This window comes from Lissotriton vulgaris, chromosome 5 (assembly GCF_964263255.1).
Source record: "Lissotriton vulgaris chromosome 5, aLisVul1.2, whole genome shotgun sequence".
Classification (NCBI taxonomy): domain Eukaryota; kingdom Metazoa; phylum Chordata; class Amphibia; order Caudata; family Salamandridae; genus Lissotriton; species Lissotriton vulgaris.
Genome location: NC_141693.1, coordinates 1,852,783,191 through 1,852,804,803, shown reverse-complemented (window position 1 = coordinate 1,852,804,803; position 21,613 = coordinate 1,852,783,191). Strand labels below are relative to the sequence as shown.

Sequence of the window (21,613 nt, the reverse complement as noted above, 5' to 3'; positions counted from 1 at the left end):
GCGTAGGGAACGGGGAGCGAGGATTCCCGCAGTATGAATCAGGGACTTTAGGGATCCGAGCTGGCCGGTCCCAGCAGTGGTGGGCGATACATATGTGGAAATAAAGCCCTCTTTCACTTACTGGAAGCGTGTGCTGCCATGTATTACAATGGGATGCATTGGTTATGTGCCTTTTGCTATGCTTCGATAATGTTATTCCTGCTGTGGAGTTTGGAATGCTGCACGTTCCATGAACTGCCTGTTCCTGGCATGCTGTGCTGCTAGGGGAAGAGGCTGCTGCATGGTGCCCTGCTATGTGTTCCTTATTAAACTCTGCGCCTTCACAAGCTGTTCCGGCTCCTGTTTTATTGGATGACCAGACACAACACACATCTGAAAAAGGAATAAATCCATATTAGGGACTTTTTTTTATTCCTTTTCACATAACCTTTCGATCCACATAGAAACATAAACCCAACCTGCTAATGTCTTTTGAAACCACGGATCACATTTGGACATGCACAGCCCCTTCTCCCCCAGTTATTTATCTGTCCAATGGTTGCAAAGGTGAAAGGTCATTACTTTGGCAAACGCTTTCGCATTCTGTAGCGTCTGCCAGTCGGCCACGCTATCTTTTCAAAACTTTCTCATCCCATCTTTCGTGATACAAACGTGATGTTTTTGCTAAAATAAAGAGTAATTCCTTACTAAGAAATGGTCCCAGGAGAACCTGAAATCTTAAACATGCACCTGGAACAAACCAGGGGCTGATTTGCTGGTGCCAATAAAATGCATCATCCAAACTTTTATCTTTACACTTGCTGCCATCATTCCCTAAGTTTCAGATGACTGCATTTTTCCTCCTATTGTGACTGCTTCGTCTCTAGCAGCAGAATGGTTGTTCTTCTATGCACTTGTCTCCTGCAGAAGTTTCAATCTTCTACAACACTTACCCAGTCATACATATCTCTGCCACAGCATCAGACCACGTGGCTCCTTATTGGGACTCTCTTGTGGTTGTAATTGTGACTCTTCTTGGGTCTGCTCTTGTGTAAACTGAGTGCCTGTGCAATTCACTAACACCTAACAGCTCATCTCCCATTCTCTATGTACATACAGGACTAATCAGTGTGGGGTTGACGTATATTGGAGAAGAAAAGAAGACCCTCTGGAGGCGTCAGCCCCGAGATGCCCCAACCCAGCGGTCCAACACCAGGGGCTCCCACGTCAGCCAAGACCTAGCGGGTGTCAGCCTGGCCATCGATACCCTCCCAGACAATAAGACGCAAATTGTGGTAAGTAGAGCGAGCGCACGTTTACTGAGTCATAGTTCCCCACTCACAACAGACCGGAATAATTAGAATAAAATGTCTAAAAAAATGCATGCACTCTTGCTGTGCTTTCTGCGCTGGGTGGAAGCAGGAGAGGGCTCTGGTCTGATACAAAAACCTGTGGGGTTAACTGTGAGCTCCTTATGAATTGGAAAATTATTTCTTCACACTACCTTTGAAGACCTAGACAGAGTAGTTCCAACCTCATATGCAATCACACAGAGTTCTCCCCCTTGTACTGAGCCTAACACAGCCATGTCATTCATAAGACCCACAAGAATGGAAAGCTACAGCATTAAAAAGGATTGAAATCACTCATAGAGTCCTCTGGGCTAACAATGAACCTCAAATGATCTCACCCAAACTGGACAACCCAGCTTACGGAGGCACCCTCCTCATGCATGGTACAAATATGCACAAATGCCAGTGGGATCTCTCTTTTTTTTTTTTTCTTTTTTTTTTCTTTTTTTTTTTTATCCTCATTTGCCTTGCCCTCCTCTTAATTAGCCTCCAACTGCCATGAACGTCTTAAATCAAAGTGCGTGGTTCTATCTGCACCAGAAAGCGCGATTAGTGGGAATCGGCAGGAGGTGACCTGAAGAGGTACAGGGAATGACTCCAAATGTGGTATTAAAACCTATGGAACCAGCCATAACACCGAAAGGGGGGGGGGCCCAGTTCTTGGAGTATTGTGGCATAATCATTGGACCGGGGAAAGAAAAAATAAATAAATAAATAAATAAATAAATAAATAAATAAATAAATAAAATAAAAAAACCCAGCTATTTTCTCCACTGAACCAAAAAGTCCCAAAAAGCCACATTACCTGAGCTGCAAGATCTCAAACTATCTGTCTTAGATGTTTCATACAGGGATGACAACCAGTTTGCGTGTGTTGGTGCCGTATTTTCTATCCAAACCTTACATATCTCTCTTCTAGCGAGTAGAATTGCGTAGAACAAGAATGTCCTTGCATGACCCTTAATACTATTGTCCCATCCGAATATGATAAGTGATAATGTAATGGACACCGAGGTGTTAAGAATGGAGTCCAGAGTCTCTTTCACTTCATTCCAGAACTGTGTTATACAAGGACAGTCTTTGAACATATGGATGTCCGAAGCCGCGATATAATTACATTTATTGCATTTCTTTCCTGGGATGAATTTTGACAGTTTTAGGGGGGAGAAATAGGCTCGATGTATCGTAAAAAGGTGGTTACGCCTTAGCCATGCAGGTTTAACACTTTTGTATAGCAGAGTGCAGGATTTTTGCCAGATGTCAATACTTTGGGCCCCAAGCTCTGTTCCCCATAGTTGTTCCGGGAGGATGAATTCTCCATCTATCTCTTCTAGCAGATTCCAGTACCACTGCAAAACTTCTTTACCCCCACCTGGTCGTTCTACCAAGTTTTGTTCTATAATACTACTCTTACCAAGTGTTACCCCTGACCTAGCCAGTGCTTTCACCCAACTATCTAGTTGAATAAACTTGAACCTTGAAAAATCTGAGCCCAGTTGTTCCCGTAACTCCTCCCAAGACCTCAGTGTTTCACCTACAAGCAAATCACCCCAGGTTGATATTCCTCCATCTCTCACCGGAATTGCCAGCCTGTCTTTTAGACAGAGCGGTAACCCAGGAGATTCCCAAATAGGTGCATAGTTTGAAAAATACGGCAATCCTAGTTTTTTCCTTATTTCTGACCAGATAGTCGCCTGAGACATAAGAGTTTTAAGCTTCACTTTTTTGAAGTATTTCTGATCTCCGAATTTAAACATAAAACCATTAGTTGGTATAGCAGCACCAGTCAACATGGCTTTAAACATTACACCAATAGATGTGTTAGTTGGAACTTTTAACAGCATTCTGGAATGGGACAGCTGAAAGGCCCAAGCATAATACTTCAAGTCAGGTAAGGACAGTCCCCCCTTTTCCCTCCTCCTCCTCAATTTCTTCCATGCCACTCTCGCCGATTTATAGTTCCAGACAAAGGAGTTTAGCTCTCTCTGACACTTCTCTAAGATTTTGTTGTCGAATGCGAGGGGAATGGTGTTAAAAATGAAAGTAAATTTAGGGAGAATAGACATCTTTATCAGACTTATTCTGCCGAGGATAGTCAATGGAAGACTGGTCCAAGATTTTAACAGTTTCCTACTATCATTGAACACTCTTTCTAGGTTGACTTGAGCAATTTTACCGACATCTTGTACTACTCGGATGCCCAAGTATCGCATTGAGTTGGTCACATCCAGCTGTAAATTAGGGATATTCCAAGCCATGATGTCGGTTTTACTTGCGTTTATCTCATACCCTGAGATGCGGCCAAACTCTTCGGCTCTCTTAATAACCTCTGGAAATGAGGTCACCGGATCAGAGGTAAAAATCAAAATGTCGTCAGCGTAAAGAGCTACCCGCCTTTCCCACTCCCCAAATCTGAATGATGGAATAAGTACATCTCCCCTTAAAACTTCTGCAAAAGGTTCGATATACAGAATGAAGAGGAGGGGGGAAAGCGGGCAGCCTTGTCTTGTACCTCTCAAGATTTTAAATGAGTCAGACAGTGTCCCATTGATTAGGAGCCCTTGCAGATGGTGCATTGTACATGAGCGCTACAGTCCGACAGAACTTCTCACCGAAGTTGAACTTCAGTGTGATCTCTCTTATCATAGCATACTGGCACTACCGCTAAAACGATAACTGAATCCAAGCCTTCCAGTAAAAAAGAATCGCAAACCTGTAAAATTGTGACACCTTTGTTCAGTAAATGCATTGAGGCACTACTTGAAGTATATATCTCAAACATCCCACAAGGGGCCAATAAAATGAAGACAAAAAATAAAACTAAGAAAGGAAACAACTACAATGGAGACATTTTAAACAGGAAATAAAAAATTCCCAGGCACTAGTTACAGTACAGCATTGTCCCGGTCCATTAACTTAATACCATCACTGTTACAGTCTTTGCATAGTACTCAATATAGAGGTATTTCAGTAACATTTGGTCCACGGCCTTGTCGTCCAACCATATGAGGGAATGCATAACGAAAGGAGCTACAACATATATTGTCAAAGGGATCCAACTAGGTCAGAATACATACAACTCCTGGTAAAAGCATTCACCCTCCTGCAGAACTCCATATCAGCAGTAATCAACCTACACCGAAACTTCCTGATTGAAACCTGGTTGAATTAATCCTCCCAGCTTGGCCCACTCGAATAATCTATTATTGGCACTGAGAGAATAGAGAACACAGGAGGCAAGATAGCAGTTATTCACAAAAACCTGACAAAATACAGTGGTCTAAAGAACGAAATGATCCAAATATTTATTGAATAAAAAAAAATGATCGACCCGGCTCTTATTATGCTTCACATCACTAAGCACCCTCTTAGGTACCACACCATTTTATGGAATAACTCATCGAACTCATAGTATCCCTAATCAATTTCAGTTACTACATCAAGAAAAAAGAGGCAAAGAGGTTATGTCCAGTGCTAGGTTCTCTCTAACTGATAGTTACACTACTATAATTACAAATGTATCTATTATATAAATCCCAGAAGAGGCACCTAAGAAAATCGAGAGTGCAATTCCATATTCTCCTAATTCATTTTAATATATATACATCTCATGAAGAACAAACCATTATTTGTGTAATCATCAACATGTAATACATAGTTGAAATACATTTATCATTTTCTTTGAGTACCATTGCATGTATTCATTTGATTAAGAAACAAACAATATTGTACATAAATCATGAAATGAAGAAATATAAACAATATCCAACACGTGTTTCGAGACACTTTTTAAAAAAAAAAAAAATTTTTTTATTGGAAATACATGAGTACAGAAAAAAAGAAAAAAAAACACAAAGTCGTCACGGCACATTATCTCCTAGGCCGCAAAAACTTGACAAACAAAATGGCACATTAATAATTGTTTTACATCACAAACAACAGGGGATGAAATCATGCACTAATAACACACAGTTATTGAATGTAAAGAGGCAAAAATCCTATTTTAAACTAAAATAACATAAGTCAAGCCATAACAAAACCTAAGATTTTAAATCTCCATATAATCCGAAATTGCCGCCCAGATTTGCCGCCCAAGTTTCCTTTTCCGCCTCCATTTGAGAGCATATAAACTGTACTCAATATTAAACATAGCTAACAACCTTGCCCTCCATACCTCAAATGATGGGGCGTCTTTTTGTAACTAGGCAGATGCGATACATAGCCTTACTACAGCTGTAGCCAAAAAATCAAATATACTAATTTGCTAGATACTTTATCAGCTGCAGCTCCCTTCTCTACCCCCAACAAAATCTGCTTAGCTGACAATTGTATAGGCTCCCCCAATATTTCCGTGAGGAATTTATTCATATGATCAAACAGGCTACTTAAGTGTCCACAAGAATAAAATACATGGACCACGTCAGCGGCTTCTGTACCACATCAAAAGCATTTTCCCTCGTAGCCACCCCCCCATTTAGCGATTTTATCGGGTGTGAAATATAGATTAAAAATAGTCTTATAGTGTTGGGCGTAGAGGTTGGCAGACATGAAAAGTCGTCCAGCCAAATCGATGGAAATCTCAACCTGTACACCCTGACAGCCTAATCTATAATCCCATTTACGATTATGGACTTCCAAGTCATCAGACTTTGTACCTATCATTAAGCTATATAATGTACCAATTCGTGGCATTTTCCTTCCTGTCTCAATTAGGGGGTTAGGTTGAACACTCAACCGGGCTTTCCACAAGTAATCCCTAACTTGTAAATATTTAAAAAAAATCCGCCCGAGAAAGCTGATACTGTTCCTTAAGCTGCTCAAACGATTTTAGCCCATCATCCATAAATAAGTCGCCCAGCATATAAATTCCTTTAGCCCGCCAATTATAGACCACCCGATCCCAGAATACCATTGGGAGGGAAGTAAATGCTGTTAGCGGAGTGTACCAAGAAACTCTATCTACCTCATACATCTTTTTGACTACTTTCCATACATTGTAGGCGGCTATAAGAAATTTAAATCTAGTGCGCTTGTAGTAACTCCAATCGATATTCAAAAACAGTCGGCTTTTAGCATCACTGCCCAACAGCATTTGATATATCGAAGGGGATTCCACCATTTCTGTTGGTCCTGCCCCAGTAAACAATATATTCATGTGTTGTAACATACACGCGAAATAATATAAAGTAAAATCAGGCACGGCCCATCCCCCTTGAGCCCTTATTAAGACCATATAGCGCATTGCTCTTCGCGCTTTTTCCTCGTGCCCATATAAATCTAGCACATAGAGAATGTAGTTGGACAAGATTAGCTTGGGGTATTTCCTGGGGTACACATCTGAAAAAATATAAAATTTTCGGTAAAATCATCATCTTTAGCACATTAAATCTGCCCACCAAAGATAAATGTAAGCATTCACACTGATCCAATTGACTACGGATCCCCGCCACCAACCTCCCCCAATTTGACTCTACAAGCTCATTCATGGAGGCCCGCATCCTAATACCCAAATAAGTCACCTCTTGTAGGACCCTTTGATCAATGTATGAGCCAATGTTAGTACATACAATTTGTGTTTTGGCTGTGTTTAACTTATAGCCAGATACGGCCCCATACTCTGCTGCGAGTTGCTCTATTTCGTACATCGCCATTGCCGGCTTAGGCGATACCATAGCCACATCGCCAGCATATGCGAAAACGCGATAGTGTTGCTGCGGAATAATTACTGACTGAATCGGGGGGAGTTTTCTATCATTTTCAGAAAAGGATCTATATACAAAGAAAATAAAAATGGGGAGCAGGGTCACCCCTGTCTAGTCCTACTGCTAATATTAACAGGTTTGGATTCGAGCCCCATTGTACAAATCTTAGCCACTGGGCGCCGATATAACGTCTGGAGGGCAGTAATAAAATGTTGCCCAAACCCACGTCTTCGCATCACAGCCCACAAAAATCCCCACAAAACACGATCCAAAGCCTTTTCGGCATCTAGTAAAATAAGGCTGAGCGCGTTACCACTGACGTTAGCATGGTCAAACATCATTATTACCCTGTTAACATGATTCGTTGTTCCCCGTTTGGGTATAAATCCATGCTGTCTTACTGAAACTAATGGAGTTATAACTTCCGACAACCTTGTCGCCAAAATTTTCGAATATATTTTGCCATCTGCATTCAGCAAAGATATCGGGCGATATGATGCCGGGAGATCCGCAGGTTTATCCTTTTTCCTGAACCCAACAATAGAGGCCTCGTCCCAAGACGCCGGAGACATACCAATCTGGGCTTGTCGAAATGTTGCTAACATATCCTCCTGCAGTACTCCAAAGAAGATTTTATAAACCTCGAGCGGGAGTTTATCCGGCCCTGCCCCCTTACCAGCGGCCAACTCATTTATAGCTCTCTCTAGTTCACCCATAGTTATAGGGGCGTCCAACCTCTCTGCCTCTACCTCCTCCAAACCCTGCTGTAGGAGCAATGCACCATTATGGGCGTCATAATGTTCTCCAGCATATAATGTTTCATAAAAATCTTTAAATACATCCAGTATACCCGTCTCATTTTCAACCCGTATCCCACTGGAGTCCAGAATAAAATGTATTCTCTGAGCCGCTTCCGTTGATCTAATTTTTTGAGCCAGGCACCTGCCACTTGCCTCCCCATACTCATAATTCAGTTGACGCTTAATTACATATTTCTTGGCGGCCTCTTGGCTCCAGTGGAGGTTTATTTTTGCCTTACACCTAGCTACTTCTGCTGAAGACTCACCAACATCAATACCAGCATGTATACCCTGCATAAGCATTGCTTCAGCCGCTATTTCGCGACACTTAATGCTTTTTCACGGCAACTAGTTGGAAAAGCAGCACTATTTCGTTAGAAAATGGTCAGTCGTATGATCCACATAAGCGTTCAAAATGTTTCCAGGCAACAGATTATCTGCACTGTCCTTAGTAATTATTGAGTTGTTGCATTGAAATCTGATAAATGCTTTATTTTCATTAGAAATGCTATGCTCTGTATCCCACATATGGTTGTCCCATCTTAAGGAGCAGATGTTTCTTCATCGATGGAACAAATATCCAATTTCAACTAAAGTGATCAATTGAGCCAAAATCCGTTGTTAAACAATGAGAGTTGTACCAGACTTTATAAGCATTCTAATTACAGCTTCACTGTATTTGAAAACCTATGATATGTTTGGCAGACTGACCGGCTGGACATCTTGTGATTCCTAATCAACTAGAGTAACATTTTTTTTTAGCGGACTCAAATCTTCATTGTGGAGATAGAAAAGAAAAGGCTGCATCCCTTTTATCCTCAGTTTTACGCAACAATATTTTCAATGAGTTTTGATCAATCCCCATGCCCACTAAATGATACATGTTGGACTTGCTTATAACGAAAGAAGGAAGACATACACTACAGGCCACAACATCGGGCAACGGGTCAGAGATCTGAGACACCTTGGCACTCACTTCTAGTTTCGGGAGTTACACACATGCTACACTTTATCCCTAATGAGCAGGAGGTCAACAGATTTGTACATCTCTGCAATAAAGACATGACAGGATTAGTAGTCTTGTTTGACCGAAAACAAATTCAAAAGACAAAAAAAACTAAAAGATCATCCAATCCGCACAAGCTCAGCGAAATGCTGTGGCAATTGAGATTGTAAAAGTGATTGCACTACTGATGAGGAACGCCATACTTGGAGATCAAACTTTTCTCGGCAAATGTAAGAATCATATCTTTTTGAAACAATAAAGCTTTCAGTCTGCCTAATCGGTCAAAGCATATTATAGCTACTAGGAAATTGGGCCACAAAGTAATTTACCTACTAAAGTGTGTGGGATGATATAAAATATGCATACTGCAAGTCACAATATTGGAAACAGCAACTACATAAGGGACACCTGGTTTCATCCCGCTACAACTTTGATTGTTTAAAATGAAATAACTCCCATTAGAAAGCAACAAAAATTCAATCTTAATTAATTAAAGGTGCCATAGTATTTATTACAGAAAAACACAGCCATTTGTTTAAATGGCAGGAATTTGAAATCAAGAAACATGCTTCATAAAATATTAGAACATTGGAATGTTGGGAGCTCCATTGCAGACAAGGGAGTGCTCCCTGCTTCTAAGGGCCGGTAAAGGCCCGCAGAGCAACATTCCAATGTTCTACAAAGGCTTCTCGAAGCTCGAGGGGATTTATATCCCCTCGAGCTTCGAGAACCCTTTGTTTAATTTGTTAGAACATTCTGCCCTCTAGTGGCAGAATGTTCTAATAGCCTTATAGCCGTTTGTAGCAGGGCTATACCGGCAATTAAAGTCCTGCTGTCTCGTTAAAGTCCCTCGCCTTCGGCTCGGGCCTTTAACGATTCAGCGGGCCTTTAATAGCCGATATAGCCCGCTACGGCGGGCTATAAGGCTATATTAAATGCAAAAAGAACAATTGATGAAGAAAATGCAGAACAATGTCATACATTCACCCCAGTGCCGAGATCTGAGCATACATCCATCGTTTTTTGCTTCCCATGCCATTCCAGTTTGAACTCTGCCATTTGCAAATCAGTCTTGACCCTGCACCCAATAGGAACAGCCCAGTCCAAACTGCCAGGCCGGGTCCTCCCTGGACTGGAGGCAAGCATCTTGGGACCGGTTTCATGGTTTCATCCCTCATCAGCAAGGACAGCTTGACTCCAGTGGCATGGTGAGCACGGGACCCACGTCTGTGTATACCTGTTCCACTTGAGGTGACAAATGCAAAAAGAACAATTGATGGACAGAATGAGGAACAATGTCATTCCAGTGTGAACCCAGCCATATGAAAATTAGTCTTGAGCCTGCACTTAATGGCTGGGTGAGGGGTGTTACCCTGAGACCGGGGTGCTTGTTTCCGGTTCAGGGAGGACCTGGCTTTGCGGTTCGGGCTGGACTGTTCCCATGAGGGGAACTGTTCCTATCCTTTGGGGGCAGAGCCTCAAGAAGCGCTAACACTTTCCTCCTAAAATCAAAAATCTTTAGGAAAAAGAGAACTTGCCAGCGAGCCTTCTCCGGCGCTGCCCTAAAGATACGGAACTCTCTTCCACCGGAAATACACAGATTCTCTTCAACAATTGCTTTCAAACTGGAAATCAAAAGATTCTTAATGAATAAATTCCTACCTTAATTGGGCTGGGTTCACCTGCTCAAGGTCTTTGATCCTACAACCACTGGACCATCATTGGATGCTGCTCTTCTGTATCTCATAGTGTGTCCCCCGTTTAGTCCACTATGTACCTGCTTATTGTATTACTCTCCTTTGACCCAGGCGTCTTGTAATTATTTGATTATTATTGCTTTTGTTCCTACTTAATGTCCATATTGTATGTATTACCCTCCCTCCATCCTTTTTGTAAAGCCCTTCGGGATCTTGTTTGCGCTACATAACACTTTATAAATAAATAAATTGTATGGGAACACCCTTAAAATACCATGCTAAATTAGTCATGGATGCATTACAAACTCCATGAAGACTCTGAAAACTAAGGAGGGACCCAAGGAAGTTCCACATTCACATAAACTAACACAGGCCTCTTTGTACTTGTGTTTGCATCTGTACTGAAAAGGGAGAAACCAAGTTATGTGTAAAAAATGTGCACCAGGGGGGCGTGGCTAGGCGCCGGCAGTGATGGCCGCCTGATTCGACTGCTCCGATCTACCGAACCACCAACATTCATAATTCCGGCATAAATCCGCTCGATGCGAAGCTCTGAGAACGGCTTCTAGGCCCCAGGCGGTGGTCGAACCTCCGGTCCAACTCTGGTCCCGCTACGTGGCACTACCACTGAACAACGATCCTGAGTGTGGCGGCCCGAGGGATATCCAGGACCGGCAGTGCACGGCCACCAGCCACTCCATCAGGAGAGTCCCCATCTTGCGGCCTGCGTGCGGGACGGCGCGACCTTGGGGGCCGCAGGAGAACGTGATGCCTAAGCGGGGGACCGCTGTGATACGAGAGGCCCTCTCTGCCACTCCCACTCCAGGACTGATCGTGGGAGGCGAGATTGGCATCACCGCCGGACGCTGACACCGGGAGCAACGGCCGAGGGGCGGACACAGCTCGGCAATGCACGGCCGCCGGCTTGGGCCTCTTGTATCCCCGGCTTGCGGCCTAAGTGCTGTACGGTGTGACCCCGCGGGCCACAGAGGAACGCGATCCATCGGCGGGTGACCGCCATTGCCCCAGAGGCCCATTACGAGATTCCCGTCACCGGACTGCACACGGGAGGTACGATTGGTGCTGAGACTGCGTGCCGGCCCTGAGAGCGGCGGCTAGGGGCGGATCCAAATCGACAGTGGAAGGCCGCCGGCCACTCCATCAGGAGAGTCCCCGGTTTGCGGCCTACGATACGGACGGCGAGAACAAGTGGGCTTTGTGGCTGGATAATCGCGCTGGGAGCGCTATTGCCGCGCCGCCAGACAGGAGACGGCTTAAGGACACTGTGCCCGGGAACCACTACGATGACAGGGACTCCATAGTTGCAACCAAAGGGGAATAGAACACCCCGGAAGATCGCGCCTCCTCGAGACCAGGCCCTGGGACAGACAGGGCGCAATCACAGCGCCTGTATCGCTCCATACAGGGTCCCGTGATAACAGTGGGCAGAGATGCGGCTTAAACAAGGAACTTCCGCTCAGTCAAATAACCTTGAGAAATACACGGTCCAGAGGGGCGCACAGCCAACGGAGGTGCCAGCCGGTGACCCACAGGGCCAGAAAGAACCATCCCTGACCAGCATCATGACGGCCATACAATCATTTGGGGCGACCCTGGAGACGAAGATAGACAAGATATCTATAGAAGTTAAACTCCTAGGCACGGACCTCAATAAGACGTCTGAAAAAACCAAAGTGAACGAGGCGGACATTGCGTAACTGCGGACGTCGACGAAACAGCTGGAGAAGTGGGTCAATGATCTGGTCCACCAGCACAGTCAGATGGCACTCCGGCTGGAGGATCAAGAAGGAAGGGCCCAAAGAAGCAACATATGCCTGGTTGGTGTGCAGGAAGAAATCGAGGGGCCCAGTATCGAACTCTTTGTCGAGGACTTGATCCTCAATCACCTTAAGCCTAAGCGTCTGTCCAAAATATTTACAGTTAAGCGGGCACATATCCCTAAGCCAAAACCAGGGGCGCCGCCACGGACAATAATTGCTAAGATCCTTAACTATAGGGACAAAGACGCAGTACTACAGGCGGCTAGACAAACTGGAGACCTGCGCTATGAGAACGCCGCAATACGGTTTTTCCCGGACTTCACCCTCCAGGTACAGAGAGTGAGGCGATCCTTCGCGGGGGTCAAGGCAGCGCTGAGAGAAAGAGGCATCAAGTACATGATGTTCTTCCCGGCCAAACTCAAGGTTCTTTCCGGAGGAAAGTCCTTCTTTTTCACGTCACCACTGGAGGTGCAGGACTGGATAGACAGAGAGTCGCCCGCGGGAGGAGATGGGACAGAGGGCCAAAGGTGGAGAGACACTCGCGATGGATCTCCGGAATCAATGGCGGGATATTGGAACAGGACAGGCAGAGTCAACGGTCCTGGAGATCCCGCTCAGCGAGCCCAAGATGGGACACTCAACATAGTGCGGCTAAACATGAGACTGAGGGGCCCCTCCGCAACTGAGTGGTAAACTGTATTGGTTTGTTTTGAGATAAACTTCGGGGGACCACACAACAGTGGGATGGGGGTTCTGCTTAGAAACACTGCTGGGGCCTGATGCCAGACACACCAACCTGTAGACCTGATGCACAGACTACGTGCCTTATTGTTGGGGGGGAGGGATTCGGGCAGCGGATGGGGCCGGACCAGCACACGCACCTGGAAAGGAGGTACACCAGGAGGGAGGACGGGTCACTCAGACTCCTAGTTCTTCATTTCTGGGTAATTCGGGGCGAAAGGCACTCTGCTAATTGGGCATGTGGGTAGTTTCAAACCTACGGAGCAGGGGAGCAGGGAGGGGGGGAGTTTCCAGTTGCGGGGGGGGTGGGTTGAGACCAAGGAAGGGTGGGAGGGAGGCAGAGGAAGGAGGGAGGGAGGTGTGATTTTATGGCACTCTGACAATTTTGTTGTTGTTTGCACTTGCGAGACACAGGCACTGGAGAGACACAATGGCAGGCACAGTACATGGGTCCTTTACAGATCGCAAAGAAACGTTATGGCTAAACACTGGGAAAAAAGTATCAAGGTACTAATTTGGAATGTGAACGGCCTGGGGGATAAACTTAAGCGCACAATGGTGTTGCAATTCGTTAAGCGCCACCTCCCTGACACGGTGTTGCTTCAAGAGACTCACCTGCTGGGCAACACTGTCACGCACTGAACAGATCTGGATACAATCTGGTGGCCCACTCCGGCTTTACCTCAGGATCAAGGGGGGTGGGCATCCTCCTCCAGCGCAATCTCCCCCTCCTGATTAAACACACGACTACGGACCCACAGGGTCGGTTTGCCTCGGTCTCGGGCACATGGGAGGGCCACGGGCTTACTTTGGTGTCTGGCTACATCCCATCGGGTCTCCAATCTCAGGCATATACCGACCTGGGGAAACTCCTTCTGTCCCTCCCAGGGGGGGCGATTGTTCATAGGGGGAGATTTTAATGCGGTTGTATCTGGTACACTGGACAGGCACCCTCCAAGGGACACACCACGGGGGCAGAGATGGCTGGGTGACTTCCTAGACACGTTTGGCCTCACGGATGTGTGGCGTTTGGCGCACCCTACGGATGAACAGTACACATTCTTCTCGGGGCCGCGCCGCTCCTTCTCCCGCCTGGACTACATCCTCACTCCGCTACACCGAGTCACCGTGGTGCGAACAGCGACCCACCTGGCGAGGGGAATTTCCGACCACTCACCGGTCATGGCCACTTCACAATGGGCAACAAGCGAGAGGGGTTTGTGGCACCAATCAACACCTGGCACCTCCGCGACGAAGACCTACATAACACACTGACCCGCTCAATAGATAACGACGGCTCAGTGGACTCGGCGACCACTCTATGGAAGGCATTCAAAATGGTCCTCAGGGGAGAGGCTCTCTCAGCAATTGCGGGTAGACGGAAAGGAAGGAAGGCACAACTGGTTGCGATTGAGGCTGACCTGGGTAAACTGGAAGAAGCTGTGCGCTCGGCGGACACGGCGGGTGCGCGTCATCGACTTTCCCTTAAAACGGCTGAGTATCGGGACGTGGCAACTGAGACGGAAAAGACGATCGTAGCCTCTAAGGAGGCCAGGATTTATGACCAAGGAGACAAAGCAGGCAAGCTCCTCGCCTGGCTCGACAAAAAGCAGCAAGCCAATAGAGTAGTAGCGGAATTGCGGTCGGAGACAGGCAGGTTACTCACTGAGCCGCAAGAGATAGTAGCGGAATTCGCCCACCACTTCCGAATGATTTACAGTAAGGGGTCAGACCGCCCGGAGGAAGACTCCATTGACCTATTGGCAGACCTTAAAATGCCCTCCCTCTCTGATACGGAACGTGACCTCCTGGATGGACCGCTCACCACGGCGGAATTGTAGCGTGCTATCGGGGATCTGCACTCGGGCCAAACGGTCTCCCGATCGAGCTCTATAAGCTCAAACCGGAGGGCATTAGCCCACATCTCAAACGTATGTTTGACGAAAGCAAGTCGGTCGGGACACTGCCCAGGGACCAAAGGCTTGCGACAATTGTGACAATCCCCAAAGAAGGTAAACCTAGGGAATTGTGTACCTCATACAGGCCCGTATCCCTGTTAAATGCGGATCCCAAAATCCTGGCGAAAGTCCTGGTGAACAGACTCCAGCCGGTCCTCCACACCTTGGTCCATCCGGACCAGTCGGGCTTCATGCCCCGCCGAAATACGGCACTCAACCTCCGTAGACTCAACAGGGTCCTGGGGAGGTGCCACACTTTGACTGAAGACGCAATGGTGGTATCGCTCGACACCACCATGGCATTCGACACCCTCGAATGGCCGTATATGATGGCGGTCCTCCGTAAACTGGGTTCGGGCCCAGTTTTATTGCCTGGGTTCGACTCCTTTACACGGAACCGCTGGCACAGGTGGTCGTGAACAACAAAGTGTCGGAGATGTTTGCACTGGGGAGGGGGACGCGCCAGGGATGTGCGCTCTCGCCCCTCTTATTTGCTCTCTCTTTGGAACCACTGGCCACCTGGATTAGACAGGATGTCTCCCTAAAAGGACTCCGGTGGGCAGACGGCTGGGAGGATAGAATTTCCCATTACGCGGACGACATCCTCCTTTACCTTTCCCGCCCTAGGAAATCACTGGTAGTGGCCCTAGACATCTTCACCAGCTTTGGCAGGAACTCCGGTTACAGCATCAACTGGAGCAAATCTCACCTGTATGTCCTCCACGGAGGTGCCCCCATCCTGCCACAAAACTGTCCTATACAGGTGGCACTTGAAGGTCTCACGTACCTGGGCATCTTTATGTCCAAAGACAAGGCGGCGATGTATGAACGCAATCTGCTTCCGCCCCTTCGGAGGCTCCAGCGCGACTCCGCCGCTTGGCAGAAGCTCCCCGTTTCGCTACTGGTTAGTGCAGCGTTATTTAAGATGATGGCGCTTTCTCTACGCCCTACAGAACTACCCAGACCTTGTCCCACCCACCTACTTCACTGCGGTGGAGGCGGCTCAACGGACCCTCCTGTGGTCTGGGGCGCCTAGGATAGCGCTGCAGAAATTGACACTGGGCTGGTACGACGGGGGTATAGCCTTGCCTGACATCCGTAGGTACTACTGGGCGGCTGTAGTGACCGGGTTTTTGGTTCTATTTCTGAGTGATGGTGACTTTAGCTTGCTACCATCCTAGATCCCTATTCTTAGCTTGTTTTTGTCCTTTTCAGGCCTCTTTTCAGACCTAGAAGCATAAACTAGAGGATAGCCACTTTATATTGGCTTTGACATATTTATGTGTCCTTTCATCATTCTTCCTATAGTGGAGGGTGAATCCTGTAGTTCTGACTTTATATTACCTATTGGAAGGGTTTGTGTATAGAGCTAAGTGTCTATTTCATCCTTTTCGGGCCTACAAGGCCCAGAACCAGAGAGACTCCATTTTGCTTTCTGCCTCTGCAGACTGAGATGCATGTAGGTCAAGTGTGATGTTTTAGTTATGAGGTGTTGTTCACTCTTTGCAAACTAGAGAGAACCGGCCGGAGCTGAATCTTATCAAGAAGTGTCCCTGGGGCTCAAGTCTCTAGACGAAACAAGCAGCTGATCACTGTGAGAGCGTCTGGAGCAGGGAGCCTGGTACATTGATTTGGTGGGAGGAGGCTACTGGCTGGAACTTTCCACCAGGGGAGAGCATTCCATATTAGTGAAGTGCAGAGAGGTGGAGTTGTCAGAAGCAGTTACTGGTCAGAAGCAGTTGTGTTCAGATGGATCTTGGAGCGGTCAGATGAATCTTGGAATGGAGTTGGAACTGTCAGCTGGAGCTGCCAGTTTGTCAGAATGTATTGAAGCAGTTGCCAGTCAGATGGAAGAGTTGGAGCTGCCAGTTGGGGCTTTTGGAGCAATTGAGCCAGTGGAGTGAAGCCGTGGTGACAGAGGGAGAGAGCCCTGATTCCACCAGAGAGAGAGAAACATTCCTTTCTTATAGGGGGGGGGGGTATTCTAAACTAGTTTGCTTTACACTTAATCATTCACTTTCCTTTATCTCCTAGGCTATATTCCCTACTGTATTGTTGCACTGATTAATCCCTTTTCTTTCAGCGATGTGCAGTCCTGTTATAATCCATTATTTCCTTTTTTTAGCTATCTACAGTTCCTGTCAGCTATATGTGGATGTGTTAGTAATGAAGCTTTCTTGTTTTTCATTATAATAAAGAGACCCAGCAGATCTATGTATTCCTTAAATGTATCTATTCCTCTTTACTTTTCAGGCTACATCTAGATTGCTAGTTATTGTGATGTTATAATTTGCTATTGTGTAATAAAGGGACCCCAGTTCTTAGTGAACAGCTGTGCAGGTGTTATTTCTTCATGACTAACCTTTCTTCTAGCCAGATGCTGTTATTTGGACGGATGTGTTTCCCGTCCAGGTAAGTGGTAACTGATCAAGGGAGCAAGGAGCGCCTAAATCAGGGAATAACCTTTGCATATAGTAATTACATTTAGTTGTTATCTTCTAGGACAGAGCTAACCCTTCTTTTTACCCAAATGCTGACAGGAAAAGGATGTGAGATTCCCTTCCCTGCAGATAATTGAGCATGGAAGATTGTGTGTAGATCAGGTCGGGAGATAACCTTTAAATGTTGTGATTTGGCCATTCTTGTGTGAGAGGATTGAACTGTCTATCTACCACATAAAATATAATATTACATTCCCAGTAGACATTAGATATATGGAGAAACTTCCCAACAGAGAGAGAGAGAGAGCTGAAGGTATTCATACGTCAGAGATTGCCGCTAGAGAGAGTGGCATTAGTGAGAGCATTGATTGTGATCAATGTGTATACCCGCATGATTGTGGCTTGTGAGAGCACCAGGATGATACGGTGTGTAGTGAGATTGCCGCTAGAGAGAGTGGCATTAATGAGAGCATTGATTGTGGTCAATGTGTATGCCCACAGGATTGTGGCTTGCGTGAGGACTGATTGAGGTCAGTGTGTAATGGTAAGTAATCAGAACTGCCCCCTTCACTATGAGGAGGAGGGTAGCATAGTCTGGGCCTGAGTTGCCGCGAGACTATAAGGTATGAGTGTTTCGGGGTTGTTCTTCTGGTGGCACCGGGAGAGCCGGTGTCCGGGCTCTGTCATGCGGGGAGGGTGCGAGCCCTTCACGAGGCCTGTCCAACATGCGTCCCCCCCAGCTGAAGGCGGGGAGAGTCACCCATCCTCTTGGGGACTCTCCTCATCGAGGCGGAAAAAGCGTGACAGGCCGTCCGCGTTGGCGTGGTCCTGGCCTGGACGATGCTCCACAGTGAAGTCCATCCCCTGCAGGGAGAAGGACCATCGAAACAGTTTGGGATTCTCCCCCCGCATCTGCATCAACCATTGCAGGGGTCGATGATCTGTTTGTACCCGGAAGTGGGTACCGAAGAGGTAGGGCCGGAGCTTCTTGAGGGCCCACACTACTGCAAAGGCCTCCCGTTCGATGGTGCTCCAGCGCTGCTCTCGGGCCAGCAGGCGTCGGCTGATGAAGGCCACTGGCTGGTCGACTCCCTCGGGGTTTAGTTGGGAGAGGACTGCCCCAATGCCATGGTCTGAGGCGTCTGTCTGGACGATGAACTCACGGCTGTAGTCGGGGGCCTGGAGCACAGGGGCGGTGCACATGGCGGCCTTCAGCTTCTCGAAGGCCGCTTGACAGTCTGGGGTCCAGTTGACTGTATTGGGGTGTTTCTTGGATGCGAGTTCCGTGAGGGGCCCCACAATGCTGCCATAGTCCTTCACAAACCGCCTGTAGTATCCGGTGAGCCCCAAGAAGGCTTGGACCTCGGTTTGGGTGACGGGTGGCTGCCAGGACTGGATGGCAGCGATCTTGAGCTGGAGAGGGGCCACCAGACCGCTCCCCACTTGGTGCCCGAGGTAGGTCACGGACCCCTGGCCAATTTGGCACTTGCTGGCCTTAATGGTGAGGCCGGCCTGTTGGAGGGCGTGCAGGACCTCTCGGAGGTGGTGAAGGTGGTCTGTCCAGTGGCGGCTGTACACAGCGATATCGTCCAGGTAGGCGGCGCTGAATTCTTCGAGGCCCGCCAATACCTGGTTCACAAGTCGTTGGAAAGTGGCGGGAGCGTTTTTCATGCCGAAGGGCATCACTTTGAAATGGTAGTGACCATCCGGGGTAGAGAAGGCGGATCGTTCTTGGGCTCTGGGGGTGAGGCCGATCTGCCAGTAGCCCGCTGTCAGATCAAAGATGCTCAGGTAGCGGGCAGCCCCCATGCGGTCAACCAGTTCATCTGCTCGGGGAATGGGGTGAGCGTCGGTTCGGGTGACAGCGTTCAGGCCCCGATAGTCGACGCAGAATCGGAGCTCGGGGGTGGTGCCCGGGGCAGCAGCTTTGGGGGCCAGTACGACTGGGCTGGCCCAGGGGCTGTCGGATGGCTCGATGACTCAGAGTGTGAGCATTTTGGAGACTTCGTCTTGGATGCAGGCGTGCACCCGATCTGGCACCCGGTACGCCCGGTGTCGGATAGGGGGACTGTCCCCAGTGTCCACGTCGTGAAGGCACCAGGGGGTGACCCCGGGGGTGAGGGAGAACAGGTTTGCAAATTGCAGCAGGAGAGCCCGACAGTCTTGGCGCTGCTCCGGGGTCAGGGCATCGGAGAGTCGGACCCCGTCCACCGAGCCATCTTTCTCACGGGTCCTCAGTAGGTCAGGGAGGGGCTCGGAGTCTTCCTCTGCCCCACTATCTGTGGCCATCAGTAGGCTGAGCTCCGAGCGTACGAAGTGTGGTTTGAGTCTGTTGGCGTGAAGGACCCGGAGGGGGTTCCGGGGGGACTCCATGTCGATTAGATAGGTGACAGGGCCCTTGCGCTCAACCACCTTGAAGGGTCCTGTCCATTTGTCCTGCAAGGCACAAGGCTCGATGGGAGACATCACCCATACCTGTTGACCAGGCTCGAACTCGATGGAGGAGGCATGTTGATCGTACCATTTCTTCATGTCCTCCTGACTGGCCTCGAGATTGGCTTTAGCGAGTTCCCTGAATCGCCGGGTCTGGTTGCGGAGGGTCAGGAGGTACTTATACACGTCCGGAGGGGTCTTCTGGGGGGCCATTTCCCACTCTTCTTTAACCAGGCTGAGGGGCCCCCGGACAGGGTGTCCGTACAGGAGCTCGAAGGGGCTGAAACCGAGGGATTTCTGGGGGACTTCTCGGTAGGCGAAGAGGAGGCACGGGAGCAGCACGTCCCACTGGCGACGTAGGGGTTCCTCTGGCCCCATGATCATCCCCTTGAGAGTGCGGTTAAACCGTTCGACCAGTCCGTTCCCTTGCGGGTGATAGGGGGTCGTGAACCGGTACGTAACCCCGCACTGCTGCCAGAGAGATTTCATATATTTGGAGATAAAGTTCGTGCCTCTGTCGCTGACGACTTCCCGGGGGAATCCTACTCGAGAGAAGATCCCCATTAGGGCTCGGCCTACCACTGGTGCTGTTACGGTCCGAAGAGGAATGGCCTCGGGATAGCGGGTGGCGTGGTCCACCAGGACCAGGATGAATCGATGCCCTTGTGCTGTTCGGGGGTCCAGGGGCCCCACAATGTCTATTCCCACCCGTTCGAACGGGGTGGTGACGACGGGGAATGGTTGCAAGGGTGCTTTCATTTTTCGGCCGCTCTTCCCGCTGGCCTGGCAGGTGGGGCAGGCCCGGCAGTGGTTGGAGACGTCATTTCGCATTTTGGGCCAGTAAAAGTGGGTTACCAGGCGGTTATACGTTTTGTCTTGCCCCAAGTGCCCAGCAAGGGGGACATCGTGTGCCAAGTTCAAAAGGAAGTCTCTGAAGCGGAGGGGCACCACCAGCACCCGACTGGCCCCCAACTCTGCAATTCTTTGCTCGCTGTATAGTAGGTCCTTGTCCCAATAGATCCAGTGGGCCCCTGCGGTGTCTCCCGCGCTCTGGGCGAGTGCTTGCTGTCGGAGTCCCTCGAGGGAGGGACAGGTCTTCTGCTCCTGGCGGAATTGTTCCTGGGTGGGTCCCCCCTCTTGACGCCACTGAGCCAGTTCTGGAAGATCTTGGAGCTGAGTGGGCCCCTCTTGGGGTTGCTCTGGGGGATCAGTACTGAGGGTGTCTTCCTCTGGGGTGATCGGGGGAGGAGGTGCTGGCCATTCTGGTTCTTCGGGTCTGGGGATGGCGCGGGCGGCCATGGACCGGGTTGTTACGCACGCCCAGTCCGGGAGGCCCAACATCCCCAGGTGCTCTCTTCTCTCAACGGCTGCCCACGGGGAACTCTCGAGGTCGTTTCCCAGGAGGCAGTCCACTGGGGCATCATCGCGGACAGTCACTTTTAGCATACCGGACACTCCTCCCCATTCGAAGGGGACGCAGGCCATCCGACACAGGCTCTCTGAATTGTCGGCTGTTCGGACGGGGCAAAGAACGTTTGGCAGGATTTGTTCCGGGGTCACCAGGTGACACTGGCCCCGGTGTCGCGCAGGGCTTCGGCCTTGCGCCCATTTATGTTCACCCACTGGCTGTATTTTCTGGTGTTGGCGGGTAGGGGAGCCCGCGGGATCATGTCTCTTTCCCCCAGGCAAGCCAGGATCATGGCGGCAGGTTCCCACTCGGGCT

At 48.5% G+C, this 21,613-nt stretch overlaps 1 protein-coding gene across 1 annotated transcript in view; it reads left to right on the top strand.

Annotated features, from left to right (window-relative positions):
- PLXDC1 (plexin domain containing 1) overlaps positions 1–21,613 on the top strand; it is a 393,515-nt gene that overhangs the window by 169,913 nt on the left and 201,989 nt on the right. The window contains exon 2 of the mRNA XM_086924328.1: positions 1,099–1,274. Coding sequence (XP_086780454.1) covers positions 1,099–1,274 — 176 coding nt within the window. The remainder of the gene's footprint in view (positions 1–1,098; positions 1,275–21,613) is intronic.